Source organism: Conger conger, chromosome 11, assembly GCF_963514075.1.
Source record: "Conger conger chromosome 11, fConCon1.1, whole genome shotgun sequence".
Taxonomy (NCBI): domain Eukaryota; kingdom Metazoa; phylum Chordata; class Actinopteri; order Anguilliformes; family Congridae; genus Conger; species Conger conger.
This window is the reverse complement of record NC_083770.1, coordinates 31,669,321-31,684,621: the sequence shown is the minus strand read 5'-3', so window position 1 is coordinate 31,684,621 and position 15,301 is coordinate 31,669,321. Positions and strand designations below refer to the sequence as shown.

General features: G+C 40.0%; 1 protein-coding gene across 1 annotated transcript; it reads right to left on the bottom strand.

Moving 5' to 3' along the window:
* Positions 1 to 690: 690 nt before the first annotated feature.
* Positions 691 to 11,170, bottom strand: LOC133140441 (serine/threonine-protein phosphatase PP1-gamma catalytic subunit A-like). The gene is made up of 7 exons (XM_061260413.1): positions 10,897 to 11,170; positions 4,921 to 5,052; positions 4,030 to 4,260; positions 3,505 to 3,609; positions 2,563 to 2,786; positions 1,997 to 2,131; positions 691 to 1,901 (listed from the first exon to the last, which is right to left on the bottom strand). Exons 1-7 carry the CDS (start codon positions 10,949 to 10,951, stop codon positions 1,812 to 1,814), a joined length of 972 nt encoding a protein of 323 aa, XP_061116397.1. The 5' UTR covers positions 10,952 to 11,170; the 3' UTR covers positions 691 to 1,811.
* Positions 11,171 to 15,301: the final 4,131 nt, after the last annotated feature.

The following is a 15,301-nucleotide window of genomic DNA, read 5'->3' as shown; positions in this document are numbered from 1 at the left end:
ACGTGTGGGAACTCGTGTTTTCCTGCAGTTTATATGCTTGGATTAATACGCGTCAGACGAACAGCTATATTTAGCAGGTAATGTTTACAGTACTTACGGAGAGTAGCTAATCATATACCCCCCCCCACCCCATCACAGGTTCTGTGTTTATTGAAAGAAAGCTACTTAATTAAAAACGTAAAACCCAAATTACAATGTCTGTCATTCCATAAATTGGGCAAAACAGGAATACCATATATCGTTCACGTTGGTGATGCTTTGACATTGATACCAAGCCTCCATCGCACAGATAAAGGCCAAACGTGAGTTTATGCAATAAAATGTGTTAATATAAAAATACTATCTACATAATATTTACTATAAATTACGTTAAATTTACAATAACATTGGCCTACTCTGCTAGTATACAAAGTCGCGTGGGTGGTCGAGTGAACGTATATGTAACCCATTCTCATTCTTAACAGCAGATGGCGATCTTGATGCAGAACAGTGTAGTGTTCATTTCATACAGGTCGTATACATATACAGAAATTACTAGTCTCTTTGATTACGCTTCTCAAAAGGACACTTAACCTTTTTAATTGTTAAAGTCAGAGTACAACTGGGAAAATACCGTTTAGTAAATTACTTTTAGATCACATGCTATAGGCTAATAGGCAGGCTTATATACAAGAGGTGAAAAAATAGATGTCATTTTTTAAAAATTTATTGTCCCAAAAAAAACAAATGCGAGAACCTGCGTTGTCCTCAATTTTAAGCAAATATACAAACGTGTGGGAGATATACAAGAAATATTGCCAATAGTGATAACAGGAGATGACTGTGAAATGACACCCCAGTTCAATATTCAGTTACAAATGACATATCTGAAGAGAAACAACAGTTACATCAGCTGTAAAGACAGATAATAGGCATGCCTTGAAAGGAAAGTGGGACCTTGAGTCTTGCACTATAGAAAATTTGCAAATAAAAAAAAGTAAAAAACAATCAACCAAGTTTCTATTTTTCCACAAGCCTTGATAATAATAAATGCATGTTAAACAGCTCAGGAAAAAGTACTGAACGATAGATATTCCGGTGATGGTACGTCAAACCACTTCGAGGAAATATGAGTTTATATTTCTCTCAAATACCATAATTGTGTTGAATTTAACACTAGAAAATCAGTTTAAATATTGCCTTAAATTACACTAGGAACTCATTTTAGAAAGAGAAAGTCTGGTGATAATGGCTTTATTTGTTCGAAGAATGTAGTACATGAAGTATTTAAAATTCATTGATGTTTGAATAAATGGGATTTATATAAACACATGGAAAGAAGAAACCCAATTGTCTCATTTAAAATCAGTGTGAAAACATTTCCATTTCAAACACAAGGGCATGACTAATTTCACAGTGGTCTGAAGAACTCTTAACAGCTTCCACTGCTTGACATTGAGAGTGCGAACAGGTGTTTAGGGGTGATATTTTGAGACCATTCTTGGTTCCAAACCGAAGGCATACACCATAAAAAACTGGACAATGTTCTTCCAGTGTGCTCTACAATGTGGCAAAAAGAGTGGCTGCACTCAAGTGCATATACCTGAAGTTCTTACGGTGGAAACCGCCATTTAGTCAAGCAGCAAGGAACCCAAAAAAAAGAAAAAGAAAAAAAGCTTTGCTTTGCTTTCATCATCTTGGTTAACGGTCATCTCAGTTCTTGCTGCAAGAAAGGTATCTGACAGTTCACTGAATATGTGTGACCACTAAACCACAAACAAATCATTCCAAGGAAATAAACAAATATTGTGTGCTCTGCTCCACACAAGCTCTTATTTCTTGGCTTTATTTGTAACCATGATCCGAGGGGGTGTCATCGCCCGGCTAGCGTTTGCCTTCTTCTTCTCCGCAGGTTTTAGAATCTATGCAGAAGAAAACATACATGCACACAAATATTACTCCAACTTCACGTGTGATCTTTTGAACGAATCATGAAAGGTGAACCACGGTTAAGCACCTGAAAAGAGCACATGAGGGTTTCATCCACACTCATCATGGCACCCGCGTTGTCAAACTCCCCACAGTAGTTTGGAGCGGAGAATAAGGTCACAAGCTGCCTCTTAGCAAAGAACTCATAGCCATCTTCCACAACCTGAAGGGAAAAAGCACAGAGTATCACTGTACTCCAGTTGTGAGGATGGAAACAAACTGCAGACAGCCCATTCATTACACGGCTTAGCTCACACTCCATCCTGCATTTTTTGGCTACGAGAGGGGCCGCTATCTTTAGACAGCACTAACTTCACCCTCTAAGGACAAAACTACAGTGACCTGCCTTTACACTGGGTTGGTTTTATGCACTCAGGTGGTATTAATCAGACTTTTTGTTTCGTACATACCGTTCTGAAAATGCTAAACTCAACTAAAAACACTGAAGCTCTCTGTAGGGGTTTTTTTTTTTTTTTAAACTGTTAAAGGATGTACAGACATTTGGGGAACCCACTGGATTGAGGATCTGGGAGGCTGCTTCCAGCTGAGTGAGTGATATCGATATCTGCACTCTGCAGAAGCGGAAGCCCCTACCTGATGGGCTCGACATATCAAATCCAGGTCGTGTTTGTGCAGGAACTTGGCCACAACTTCGGCCCCGAAAGTGAAAGAGACACCCCGGTCGTTCTCGCCCCAGCCCAACACGTCCTTGTCAGGATCAGACCACAGGAGGTCACACAGCAAGCCCTGGTCTGGCACATCGGTGGGCCGCATGACCCGGCGGATCTGCTCCATGGACTGGAGGTCTGGAGAGAGGCCTGGAGGAATACAGGGGTTTAGCGCAAAGGGGACATTTAGACATTTTAAGAAAAGAGGCAATAGTTTTTGATAAGTATTCAAGGGTACATGGCAGAGATGACCAAATGAGAATTTGGCAAGATGCATTACCTGTGTAACCTGAAAAGGCTGTACTTTTTCAGCATCTGCACAACCTATCTCTATGGCCAACTTATCCTCGGGAACGGCCAAGAAATGTCAACAAAAAAAGAAAAAAAGGCATGCAAGCTACCTCATTACCAACTTTTTCCCTGTCTACAGGAACCATGAAACTTGAGACAAAAAAGTTTGGTCCCAAGTCATGATATTTTTATATATGATAAAGCGCTTGTACAGTATTTCCTATTGACAAGATGATATACCTCAACTGACAATTTTGGTTTTGAAGATATACTGAACTCAACAATTTTTTTAGTAAGCAGAACTTTTTTTTTTTTCTGAAATAATATGGCCAATCAACACATCAATATCATATCCAAAACCAAGCCATTGGTGACATTTCCTGATATAAAATAAAATGAGGGCCTATATGAGGGGTTATCTACATATTACATGAACCTGTTTAATCTGTAACTGATGAGTGAAAAAATGTCAAAATCACCTCATAGTTCAGAGAGTTAAGCTACATTTGCAGCTTCCCTGAATGAGACAGTTACACTGAGATATTGAGCACTACTGTACCCACGCAGAAGGCCCTACCTCCGTGGCAACAGAAGATTTTCTCATCCACAATGGCAGCAATGGGTAGACAGTTAAAGCAGTCCGTGAACGTCTTCCACAGCTTAATGTTATACCGCCTTTTACCTGGAAAACATGTGGATACACCAGTCAATCAATCAAACTTGATAATCAAGTTTCTTGGATGTTGACTTCAACTTGAAGTCATCATGTAATACTCATGTAAAAGATTATAAGGAAATATGACAAAAACATTTTTTTTTAGCTCAATCACACAGGCCTCCAACATGCTACGTTACATTACATTACATTAATGGCATTTGGCAGACTCTCTTATCCAGTGCGACGTACAGTTGATTAGACTAAGCAGGAGACAATCTGCCCTGGAGCAATACACGGTTAAGGGTGGATCTTATTGTGGCTACACCGGGGATCGAACCCGCCAACCTTGCGGGTTCCAGTCATGTACATTAACCACTACGCTACAGGCCACAACTGCAAATATGCTGTGCTACAATGCTCGCTGAGAGTTGGAGGGGCACTCACATTCATCATAGAAGCCGTATATTCTGTTGATGGAGGCACACTCATGATTCCCCCTCAGAAGGAAGAAGTTTTCAGGGTACTTGACTTTGTAGGCCAGCAGCAGGCAGATAGTCTCCAGAGACTGCTTCCCTCTATCCACATAGTCCCCCAGAAACAGGTAGTTGCTCTCCGGTGGGTACCCTCCATACTCAAACAGTCTCAGGAGGTCGTAGTACTGGCCGTGGATGTCACCTGTATAAGAGTTCATATTTAACATTTCAGTTCTCCCCCCAGTTTCTCCCAGTCAGCCTGTCTTCTCACTGTAACACCAATAGGGAGAGGATACCAGATTAAGGGGCTCATTAGCAGGAACAATCCCATGGCAACCTCCAACTGTCATTAATATCCTCTTTACACAAAGGTATTGGTATCCTGACTCAGGCGATACTATGGCCAATTACGTGAAGGGCAAAGCCACAGTCAGCACTGGCATGGACTGGATTTGACACCAGACCATGGCATCCATCCACACGCTAGAATAGGATGAGCCAACTGGCAACTCAAGCCCACAGTATTTAAAACCAGAGCTTCAATGTGCACCCTTTGACAAAATCATCAGTTTCCATAATTACAAAAGAAATAAACAAAACAGGAGGAACAAACAGGACAGACTTGAATAACAAGCCCAAAAATGTGGCTTTAGTTTCAAGGTTATCTTTATCTTGAGGAACAAACACAAGAGGATTTGGCTTTGGGCTAGCATTTCAGAGGGCAGCAGCTGTTGTGTTGTAACTGTACACTCAATGCCCAACAGTTGCTTGACCTGATCCAAGATTCAAGGTTTTCTGAAGCCTGGGTACAGTACTGTCTGCCGTGCTTGCTTCACGCTGAAATAACGTGGCGTTTGCCCACCACAGATCTTGAGGGGGGCCTCCAGCTCCAGCAGGATGGGCTGGCTGAGGAAGATCTCTCGGGACTTCAGGCAGAGGCCTTTAATCTCGCTCTCCAGGAGCTGGACATTCTTCCCAGGCTTGGACCCCCGCACTGAAAAGCACAACCAGAAAGATGGTTAGACATGCTATCTTTATAAACAACTTTCTGATTTGTTTGCACTTCTCTCCATATGACACAGTGTGTCAAAGCAGTATGAGATTCCCAGAAGCCCCGGTCAGCCATCACCTTCAACTTGCCTCCCCCACCAAACTCCTGGCAAGGTGACATAACTGGCAACCGGGTTGGCACAGGGTAAATTAGTGAAGCTCAGCTTGACTTCCACGGTGACGGGTGAGTGAAGTGTGAGTGAAAAATCACCAGAGCAGTTATGCACTCGTATAGTACAAAATATAATAATTACAGATAACACACCACTCTCCCATCTCTAGACTCCAGGGGAGTGAAATCACCAACGACAGAGCACAGGGCACAGGGCACAGGGCACAGGGCACAACTGAACCTGCGCTATGCACACTCTCTCTACAGACACACCCACATGTTAATACTGAAACTTACAACAGATCCATTACATTACATTATTGGCATTTGGCAGACGCTCTTATCCAGAGCGACGTACAACAAAGTGCATACCCATAAGCAGGGCTAAGTGCGCTGAGACCCTAGAGGGAAGTACAATTTCAATTGCTACCCGTACAACAAAGATAAGGACCAGGGCCTATTTGTTTTTTATTTATTTTTTTGAAACAACAAATAAACAAACAACAAAGCAAAAGTGACCAAACTTAACTATCCAAATACTACTTACCTAGCCATCTAAAAATACCGAAACACTACGTAAATCACAAAGACAACAATTAAAGATCACAGGGAGGTAGGGAGGGATGGGGAGAGGTGCTGCTTGAAGAGGTGCGTCTTCAGTTTGCGCTTGATCCAGAGCTCATACCACACTGAAAAAGTAAGTTAATAATTTGCAGTTTTGCATTATTCCCTATTAATAGGTGACCTACTTCCGGAATTATAACTCAAACTAGTAAATGAAGGCTTCAGAACGTAGTGCCAATTGTTGACGGATGAGGAATAAGAGAAGTGATGTCAGAGGTGTGACACCGAATGTATGTACAGATGCTACCTAACAGAGGCCACCATATTAGTTGCTTATTAGTTGTTTTAAGCTCATCACTTAGCCTTATGCACAAGCACAGCACAGACATATCAGTCTCAAAGTTAAGGCAAAGGTGAAATTGTATTGGGACATTAAAATTAAAATTCCGCTAACTAAAACTATAGACCGCCTTCTCATTACACAGGAGACTAGATCAGATTTCCTCTTTCATCTTACCAAGCAAAGCAGAGGACACAGCCTTGACAGGCACCATTTTGGCACAGCTCAGTTCAACCACCAGCATGCACGTCTTGCTCAGCTGAACCTTCCTCCTTCCACAGTCCCATTTAAAAGGTTAATTGTATTGCCTGAGCCTGGATAGGTCATGAGGTCGATGGCAGGACATACTTTTAATCTGAAATAACCACCATTTTTAAATCTTATCACAACTGCATTAATGCAGAATATTGCAAGCTTAATGTTAGCTTGGTTATCAATCAAAATGCACAGTGGTTTTAGTACGGAGCCATTGTACACAAACTCACAAGTAATGCTCTCCAGATGTATGCTCTCTGTTTAATTAGACGTAAGAATGTTAAAGTATTATATTATACAAATCATTTCCAATATTCATCTATTTCTTCCATGAAAAGAGAAACATTATTTAGTTTACATTTGAGCTGTAATGTAAAACAGGCTTATGAACATTAGCCAGTATGGCCAGCTAAAATATTGGCGGGAGAATTGGTCCCAGAATATTGTGCACCCCTAGTATACTGTATCCGTTTATAAAGTTATATTTATAAATATTCTCCCTTAATTTCACCCACAAATTTGGCTAAAATATCTGGCTTCAACAGGAACACTGGCATGCTACTCCAGTAACAGCAAAGTAATATGCAAGTGACATGACATGTTAAGTAATTTCCTGTGTTGAGAATGACAGCGTGTTGCACAAGACGAATTGTGGGGTGATTCAACTGCTGGGATTGTTTTGAGCATGGAATTCCAAAGCACACCTTTCAGAAGTATTTAACTAGTGCCTCAGGCACCTGCCAGTAGCCTACATTCTGTGTCTCTAAAGAGCCATTAATAAGTAATCAACAAAGTATTCTATCAGTCATGTTTCCACTTGAACTTGAATGGACCACTTCCTGCTGTTAAGTTAATGTAGGGGCATCAACCTCATAGTTTGGTCACATGCATGTGAGGACCATACGGGGGAGATGTTTTTCATTTCTTCTCCATTAGGCCTTCTGACAGTTTTCAGCTCATCTGCTATGTGGTGTTCACAGTATAACCTGGCCAAAAATGATGTTCCCATGAACATATTTCATCAATCCAGCCTGACCAAAGAAAACCAAGCCTCAAACTAGGGAGGTGGGCTTGAAGAATTTAGAAAAGTGCCAGTTTAAAAAAAGAACCTAAACAAACAGAAACCCAGATATAGTGTTTCTTTAAAATTAAATCATTAAACTAAATGAAAATGTAATGTCTGAAATGCCTGGGAGAAAAATAAAATATTTTCACGCAACCACAGCAGAAACTGTCTGCCACTTCAAAAACGTCCAAAAAGAACCTAAACAAACAGAAACCCAGATATAGCCTTTCTTTAAAATTAAATCATTAAACTAAATTAAAATGTAATGCCTGGGAGAAAAATAAAATATTTTCACACAACCCCAGCAAAAATTGTCTGCCACTTCAAAAACGTCCACCGAGTTCTTCTCAAAACAATACGCACAAGTAGCTTGTGCGGAAAGCCAAAGATCAGGTTGAGGAGTGTGAATAGCACTGTGGCGGAGGCTGCCAAGAGACACCTGGCTTGCCTGTTTTTGCACACCGTATCAATAGGACTCTTGCCAATTTCCTATGGGACCAAGATAGAAAGCAGAGACTGCACCCTTAGAATACATAAATAAATAATAAGGTTATGGTTAAAATTAAGCATCTCTAACTGCATAACCTGTAAGGGGCCATTTTAAGCAGGCCATGGTTACATAACCGACTGTACTGGGACCACTTGGAAATGTGTGCTGTACAGAAGATAAGAGATTATAACCCGTATGCCCTCCAGCGATAACACTGCAAGCACAATAAAATGTTACCCAGTCAAAGAATGTATTTATTTAATTACAGCTGATCAATAAAATGTACAAAGGCCCTTGTACACCATGTACAAACACAGTTGAACAGAAAGTCCCTCATTCCAGTTTATGACGTATTAAACAGCACTTCAACATCACACAAATAATTTATTGAAATATTTTGATATTTTTCCAAATAGAATATAGTATGTACATTATTCATGTAAAAGCAATATATTAATTTAACAGAAGATTCAACACAGATTCAACACATTTGGCTACCTGTTACAGCACAGAGTAAGCACCTCCTCTACCACACTTTCTGAATATTTACAGTCTGTGTAGTGACTAACTGGCCATGTACCTTGATTCGTGCTATACCAAGTAAAAGACAAGGAATTTAAAAACCTCCATGGAGTTGTTTCACTTGATCACATTTTTGCAGTGTTACTTCAATCCAGCATTCCTCCCTATAAAAAACAGCTTCCAAATCAAGATGCCAAGTCGGCAAAAATCTGTCCCATGGATTTTACTTTGCCACAATAAAAAATGCTAATGTAACTGTATGCAATATGAACATAAATACAACAGGAGATCTGCTGTATGATAAAATAAAAAAATTAAAATGCCTTTAAAAGCTTCAAGCCGTTTTTTTTTTTTTTTTTTTTTTTTTATATCAAGCTAGACTTACCACAATTAAGACTTGGAATTGGTAGAGTTAAACACATAGATTTATGATTCATATTTTCATAACAAAGCCATAATAACTTATTAGTATATAATGGCTTGATTAATATTTAACAACCAGACATTCCAAAGTGTAAGCATAAAATAATTCTCAGATATGCCCTTCCCAAGAATGGGTGCGCCTGAACTCTTACAGCAACATACAGCACAGCAGATTGGTGTGGTTTTGCATACATTTGGGTTTTATTAAGCTTTCCTGCCTTAAAATGACTTGATAATTATGAAAGAACTGCACCTCCACCCCACTATGGAACATTTCCCTGAATCAGCCGACAAGGGAAATGTGTCATACTCACAACGACAGTCTGCATAATCGCTAACACCTAAAGGTTGTAACTTCTTTATCAGCTCTGGTGTTCAATCAGATCATGTTCTCATAACAAGTTTGGCAACTGGACCATTAGTTTTCCACTTAGTTACCCAATAGCCACTTAGAAAAGAAAAAACTGTCTAAAGCAGATGAGCAGGACTGACACTAATGTGACAATTCCACACAGAAAACCCTGAGCACATGATGGAAAATGGGAAAGTGAAACACTGGCAGCATGTACACAAATACAGTTGTAATTGGAACTGGTACAATAAGGTCTTCAGTACACAGTGACTATTTTTTTACATTTGCATAGTAAGAGGAACCTGAATATCTTGGTAAAACATATCCGTAACTAGAAATACCATTGACTCTATACTGTCACCTGCCAACCACAATCTAGCTACTGCGAATCTACCTAATTACCTCACCAATGTGACGTTTGTTTAGACTGAGGACCCACAAACAATGCTAGCATACTAAGTAAATATAGCAAGCGAATGAACTAAAACGCAGGGACATGTCCTAAACTAATAACATTAGCTAGCAAAAAAATTCGTTTGCAAAAGAATAAATAAAAAAAACACCAACAAACGAACTGCAGGCGGCAACAAGTATACCACAAGCATTCTTATTCATAGCCATAAGCCCCAAGCCCCATACCTTGTCAGGACCTATGGTCAGAATACCACCTAGCAATTTCGCCAACGTTGTAGCTACATCTTATATCGTAGCATTTTCTTATTTCTTTGCTAGTAATAGTCTGTTGCAATCGGTTACACAACTGATCTAGCTATAGAAATTGGGTTGTTACCCGGTTGAGGATTTAACCGTGGAACACTGCATTTACATGTAACTAACGATACTGTAAAGTTCCGATCAAGCCAGCATCCAGCTGGCATACTGACGATAATTTCCAGCGACATTATTACACTGAGCGCACACTACTGGCCACAGCGCATACTATTGTAAATTAAATAGCAAATTAGACGGATAAACGCTACCCCCGAAGGAATAGCAAAACCCAACTAGGTAATTAGCTAGCTAGCACTAGTAACGTTGGTTAAATCCAGTGCGTCAAGCATAGGCTACGTAAATCATAATTAAATTAATGTTGGAGCTCGCCATCGTCGAGCTTTTATTACTGCACCTACCTAGCTAACTAAGCTAGCTAGCCTAGCTAACTAACATTTGATACGAAATTGAATGCGTAGCCGTTAACTTATACGTTGTACATCCATCGCAAGATAATATTATAAACGTAACTTGGTCACTTCAATGAACGTTAGCCATTAATATAAATATAGCTAGCTAGATTCATTACGTTAATATCAGGGCATTAAGCTAGTTATCCATCAGCAAGCTAGCTATCCTCCATTTTGAATACGTTAGCTAAGTTAGTCTAGCTAATGTTTACTCGGCAGGGCTGGCTGCTGACCGGCGCCGGTCGGCACAGCCTTGGCAGAAATTAGCTAGCTAGATCGCCATGTCGAAGAGTTTACTAGCTGGCGTTACTGGGGCACATAACCAACATTAGCTGGGTCAAAGCTAAGGTTAGCTAATTAGCTACATTAAATAAACAAGACCACAAAAGTAGTTATACAGTTGGCTAGCAAACATGAGACAGCCTATTTAATGTTTGGCAACATTTTCGAATAGCTAGCGAGTATCGTTAGCTAGCGTCTTACCTTCCAGAAGGCGCTGAATGATACTGTCTATGTTCAACTTGTCGATTTCGGCCATCGCTTGGTAATGAAAAATAAACACCGTTACGTATATGACTAGTTTGCTATTTTGCGTTCTACGTTTTCTAAAATCCTTTGCGCTTCTTCACTCAACAAAGGAACACAGACTCGATTTATGGGACACGGGACACTGCCCCTCCCTTCACTCCAATGTCTAGCTATCTATGCTACCCGCTTCCTCTAGCGAGTTGGCGTAGTATTACTTAGCTGGCTCAAGTCTACGATCTGCACGTTTTATCGGGCGAATGCAATGTAGACGACTGAGTAGCTCAGATAACTACATCGATCCTCTAGATCAGGGGTGTCAAACTCAAATACACAGTGGGCCAAAATAAAAAACTGGGACTAAGTCGCGGGCCAGACTCCAGATATACAGTATAATAACCTTTTTCATATGGAAACTTAAGTTTTGCTTAAATATTGAATCCGGAACAAGCAAACTTAATATTATAAACACGATAAATCAAATTTCAAATAAAAGATATATCCGTGGCATTCGTTTCTTATTCTTATTTAAATATATAAAATAAAAAATTATTTATTTCAAGTTCGCTTTCAATGGAAAACTTTTTTCACAGGCCAACAACCAAACTAAAATAATAATTTCCTTCAATGAAAATACAACCATTCAACTATTAACAGTCGATGCCTAGGAGTAACAAGAAAAAAATGCATAAAGAAAATATTAATTAAATCTCAGTTAACTACACTGATTTACTCTGATGCACATTGGTCCAAGCCAGATACCTGGCATCTCTTCTTAGATGCCAATTCATCAATGTTTGGGGTCAGGCTCTGAGCTGAGGAAATCCTCAGGATTGAGTGAAGGTGTTCATCAGTGAGGCGACTCCTGTGTGATGTTTTGTTCATGTTCATCAGAGAGAACAGTTGTTCACATAGATACAATGGGGGAAATAAGTATTGAACACATCAACATTTTGTCCAGTAAATGTATTTCCAATGAGGCCATTCAAGTGAAATTTGCACCAGACTTTGGTATTAACTCAAGAAATCCAGACAAAATCTAAACATTAAAGTCCATATGTAAATAAAGTTATGTGTAATAAAGTGGAATGACATAGGAACAGGAAAAAACGGAATGCAATAAAATCTTTTCCCTTTTCCATCAGCTGTTCGTGTAGATTGGTGGAAAGCTCACAGTCACAATCAAATGGTTGGCATTTATATAGCACCTTTATCCAAAGCACTGTACCATTGATGCTTCTCATTCACCCATTCATACACACACTCATACACCAACAGCAATTGACTGCCATGCAAGGCACTGACCAGCTCATCAGGAGCATTTAGGGGTTAGGTGTCGTGCTCAGGGACACTTTGACACAGCCCGGGCGGGGGATTGAACCAGCAACCCTCCGACTGCCAGACAACTGCTCTTACTGCCTGAGCCATGTCGCCCCTATCAGCCATGGTGTTTCTGCTTAGGCTCACATTTAAAAATGGGCACACAACATCGCAAATGTTCTTACTAATCTACTAACTTTAGATCAGGATTGGGTAATACTAACATTCTAACCATGTGTTCATGTTACCTTACGTTTCTTGTGCATATCATTTACTAATTTACTAACGCTAGGGCAGGATAGATTTATTACTAACGATTACTAATTACCTTGTTAACTTGTCAATCCTCCACACCTGATTTCCATTCTCATGCTGCTCTCTATCTAATTGTCTGCACCTGTTTACACCTGCATATAAAGCTCAGTTCCATGTCATGTCTTTGCAAAATTGTTGCCTCCTGTTCGTCAGTGCATTGCTTTAGTGGTTTTGTCAAGCCATTGTCTACCCGTTACGATCCAAGCCTGTTTATTGACCAAAGATTATTGACTTCTGTTTTGTTGACCATTGCCTGCCTGCACCACGACTTTGCCTGCTGTCTTTGTGCTTTTGCCCCGCGGAGCAGACTTCGGTCTTGACTCTTGCACCGTCATCAACCCTGAGCCTGCCTACCGTCCGCCTGTACTTCTGCCCCGCTGACAGCTTTCCTGGCTACCGGACTTTTTGCATGGTGTACCGATTACAAGACTGCCTTCTCCCTCGGTACTGTACTTTGGTTTTTGGCTGGATTTTACGTGTATGAACATTGCTTGTTTTTTGACTACGCTCACCGGACATTCCGTGAATAAAGCCATGGCGGGACTTGATTACACCCCTGTAATGCATTTTGGGTCCAACCCCCCACGCACCCGTCTCAATCCCAAAAGTATTGGAACAGGTCAATTCCTTTGTTTTTGCTATGCACTGAAGACCGTTGAGTTTGAAGTCAAAATATGTACATGAGATGACACATCCAAATTTCAGCTTTTATTTCCTGGTATTTTTATCTACAGTTGTTAAACAACTTAGAACATATCACCTTTTGTATCAGACCAAAAGTCCTTTGTTTAAGAAACCAAGTACTATTCAAGTATTTATTTCATGTAGATGACAATAAGTAAACAGATAACAATATATTGCGAAAACAAAAATAATTTAACTTTTGGAGAAAAAGTAAATATCTAGTGTGGCCACCCTTTGCTTTCACATTCTTTTATTTCTTCACTCGTTAAACCATTCCATATGGTTTGAAGTTCATTCCAAAGAGATTCTTTCGATGTTACAACAGATTTATTTATCTTGGTATCCGGCAAATCCCAGATTTGCTCAATCGGATTAAGGTCCTGAGCGGGCCAAGTCATAATTTTTATGTCACCAGATGAAGTGACCAACCGGCATCATGTAAGTCTATAATGCGGCTACGAACAATCTGAGAGAGCTCCTTCCGTCGTGCCGTCGTGTTTAACACTTTGATGCTGCTCAAAGTTCGTGTTACCTTAAATACTGGAACAACTGACCATCAAAAGTAATTTTGCAGAATAATGTTGCTTCAAGCCAGTTCAAACAAATTGTTTAGCATCAACAATCATGGAATGAGCCTTCAAACATGCATTCATGCTATGCAAAAGTTTAAAAAAAGAAAAAATATGTTTTTAGTGTTTCTGTTTATTAGCCATACTTAGACAAACGCGGTGGTGTATAATCATCACTGCACACTACTGTATATCAATACAAATCTATGTATATTGCATATATTACAGTCAATGTCATCAGGTAAAAATAGGCTAAGCTATTTTTCATTGATGTTACGTCAAGGGACATATAGACATATAGACATCACTGGCGGCATAAAATGAACATCGCGTTCGGTTTAACCCCCCTTAGGTGTCTCTGCACATTTAACTGGTTAGCAATCCCAGCAACCTAGCATGCTATATCAAAACTGCAATGTTTTATAGTCACTAAAACTGTCATTTATTGGAGACAAAGAGATTGTAATTCTGCATATTTAAGATTAAATATGTATCTCAAGCTCAAATGCAACCACATGGAAAGTCTGTTACATGGCCCCGCTTTCCCTTGCTTCTTCTACTTCCTCTCCTTTGAGTTTTTCAGCGGTTGGAAAACCAAGAGTAGTGCATTGCCGCCACCTACTGAATGTATTACATTATGTATCTTCTTAGTTCATTTCTTTAAAAAAAAATCTTTCTCTATTTCCCTGGCTTCTGAGTGCCCATAAACCCTTTCTCCAATATTCCCTGAATCTCATCCCCCTTCACATCAGACATATAGGCTACCCAAAATTGATCTGGCTGTGTCCACCACCATCCTGATCCTGATTTTAAACTTACTAGCACAGTTCATAACAATCGCAATAACGCTAAGACCTTCTTCTATCTGCATTTTTCTGTTATATCCCCTTGTCGTCTTTCCCCTGTCACAACTCTATCCTGTTATTTCTTCACAATTCCTCTTTCTGCCCTCACTCTCTTCGGTGCCTCCACATATGGCATCTTGCTCTGTGCTTTTGTCCTTTATGCCTTGCTGTCCATCTTTCTGCTCTTTAACCCCACTCCTTCCCTGTCTGTATTAACCCTGTTTTAACCCCTCTCCTTGCCTGTCTGTATTAACCCTGTTTTAACCCCTCTCCTTCCCTGTCTGTATTAACCCTGTTTTAACCCCTCTCCTTCCCTGTCTGTATTAACCCTGTTTTAACCCCTCTCCTTCCCTGTGTGTCTTAACCTTTTTTTACCCTTTTGTTGTGGGAGCAACACCTTCAGTCTTCGGTGAATGACATGCCCCAGTGGAGTCTGCAACCCTCAGCAGCAGCAGAAGATCGCCATATTGTAGGACAGCCTAGCACACACCTTTAATGCCTTGTATATATTGATTTTTTTTCATGAATATTTTATTCATAAAAAATAAAATCAGTAGACCTGCAATTAAAATGAAAGTTCTGACTGGGTGGATAACCCCACTTCAGTGCTACAGCCAAAAAACCAAAAGT

Coding starts and splice junctions, on each gene's coding strand:
- LOC133140441 (XM_061260413.1), bottom strand. CDS start 10,951: ATGGCCGAAATCGACAAGTTGAACATAGACAGTATCATTCAGCGCCTT. Junction 5,053..10,896: donor CATTCAGCGCCTTCTGGAAG/GTAAGACGCTAG, acceptor TGTGCTTTTCAG/TGCGGGGGTCCAAGCCTGGG. Junction 4,261..4,920: donor GGCCCCCCTCAAGATCTGTG/GTGGGCAAACGC, acceptor ACTCTTATACAG/GTGACATCCACGGCCAGTAC.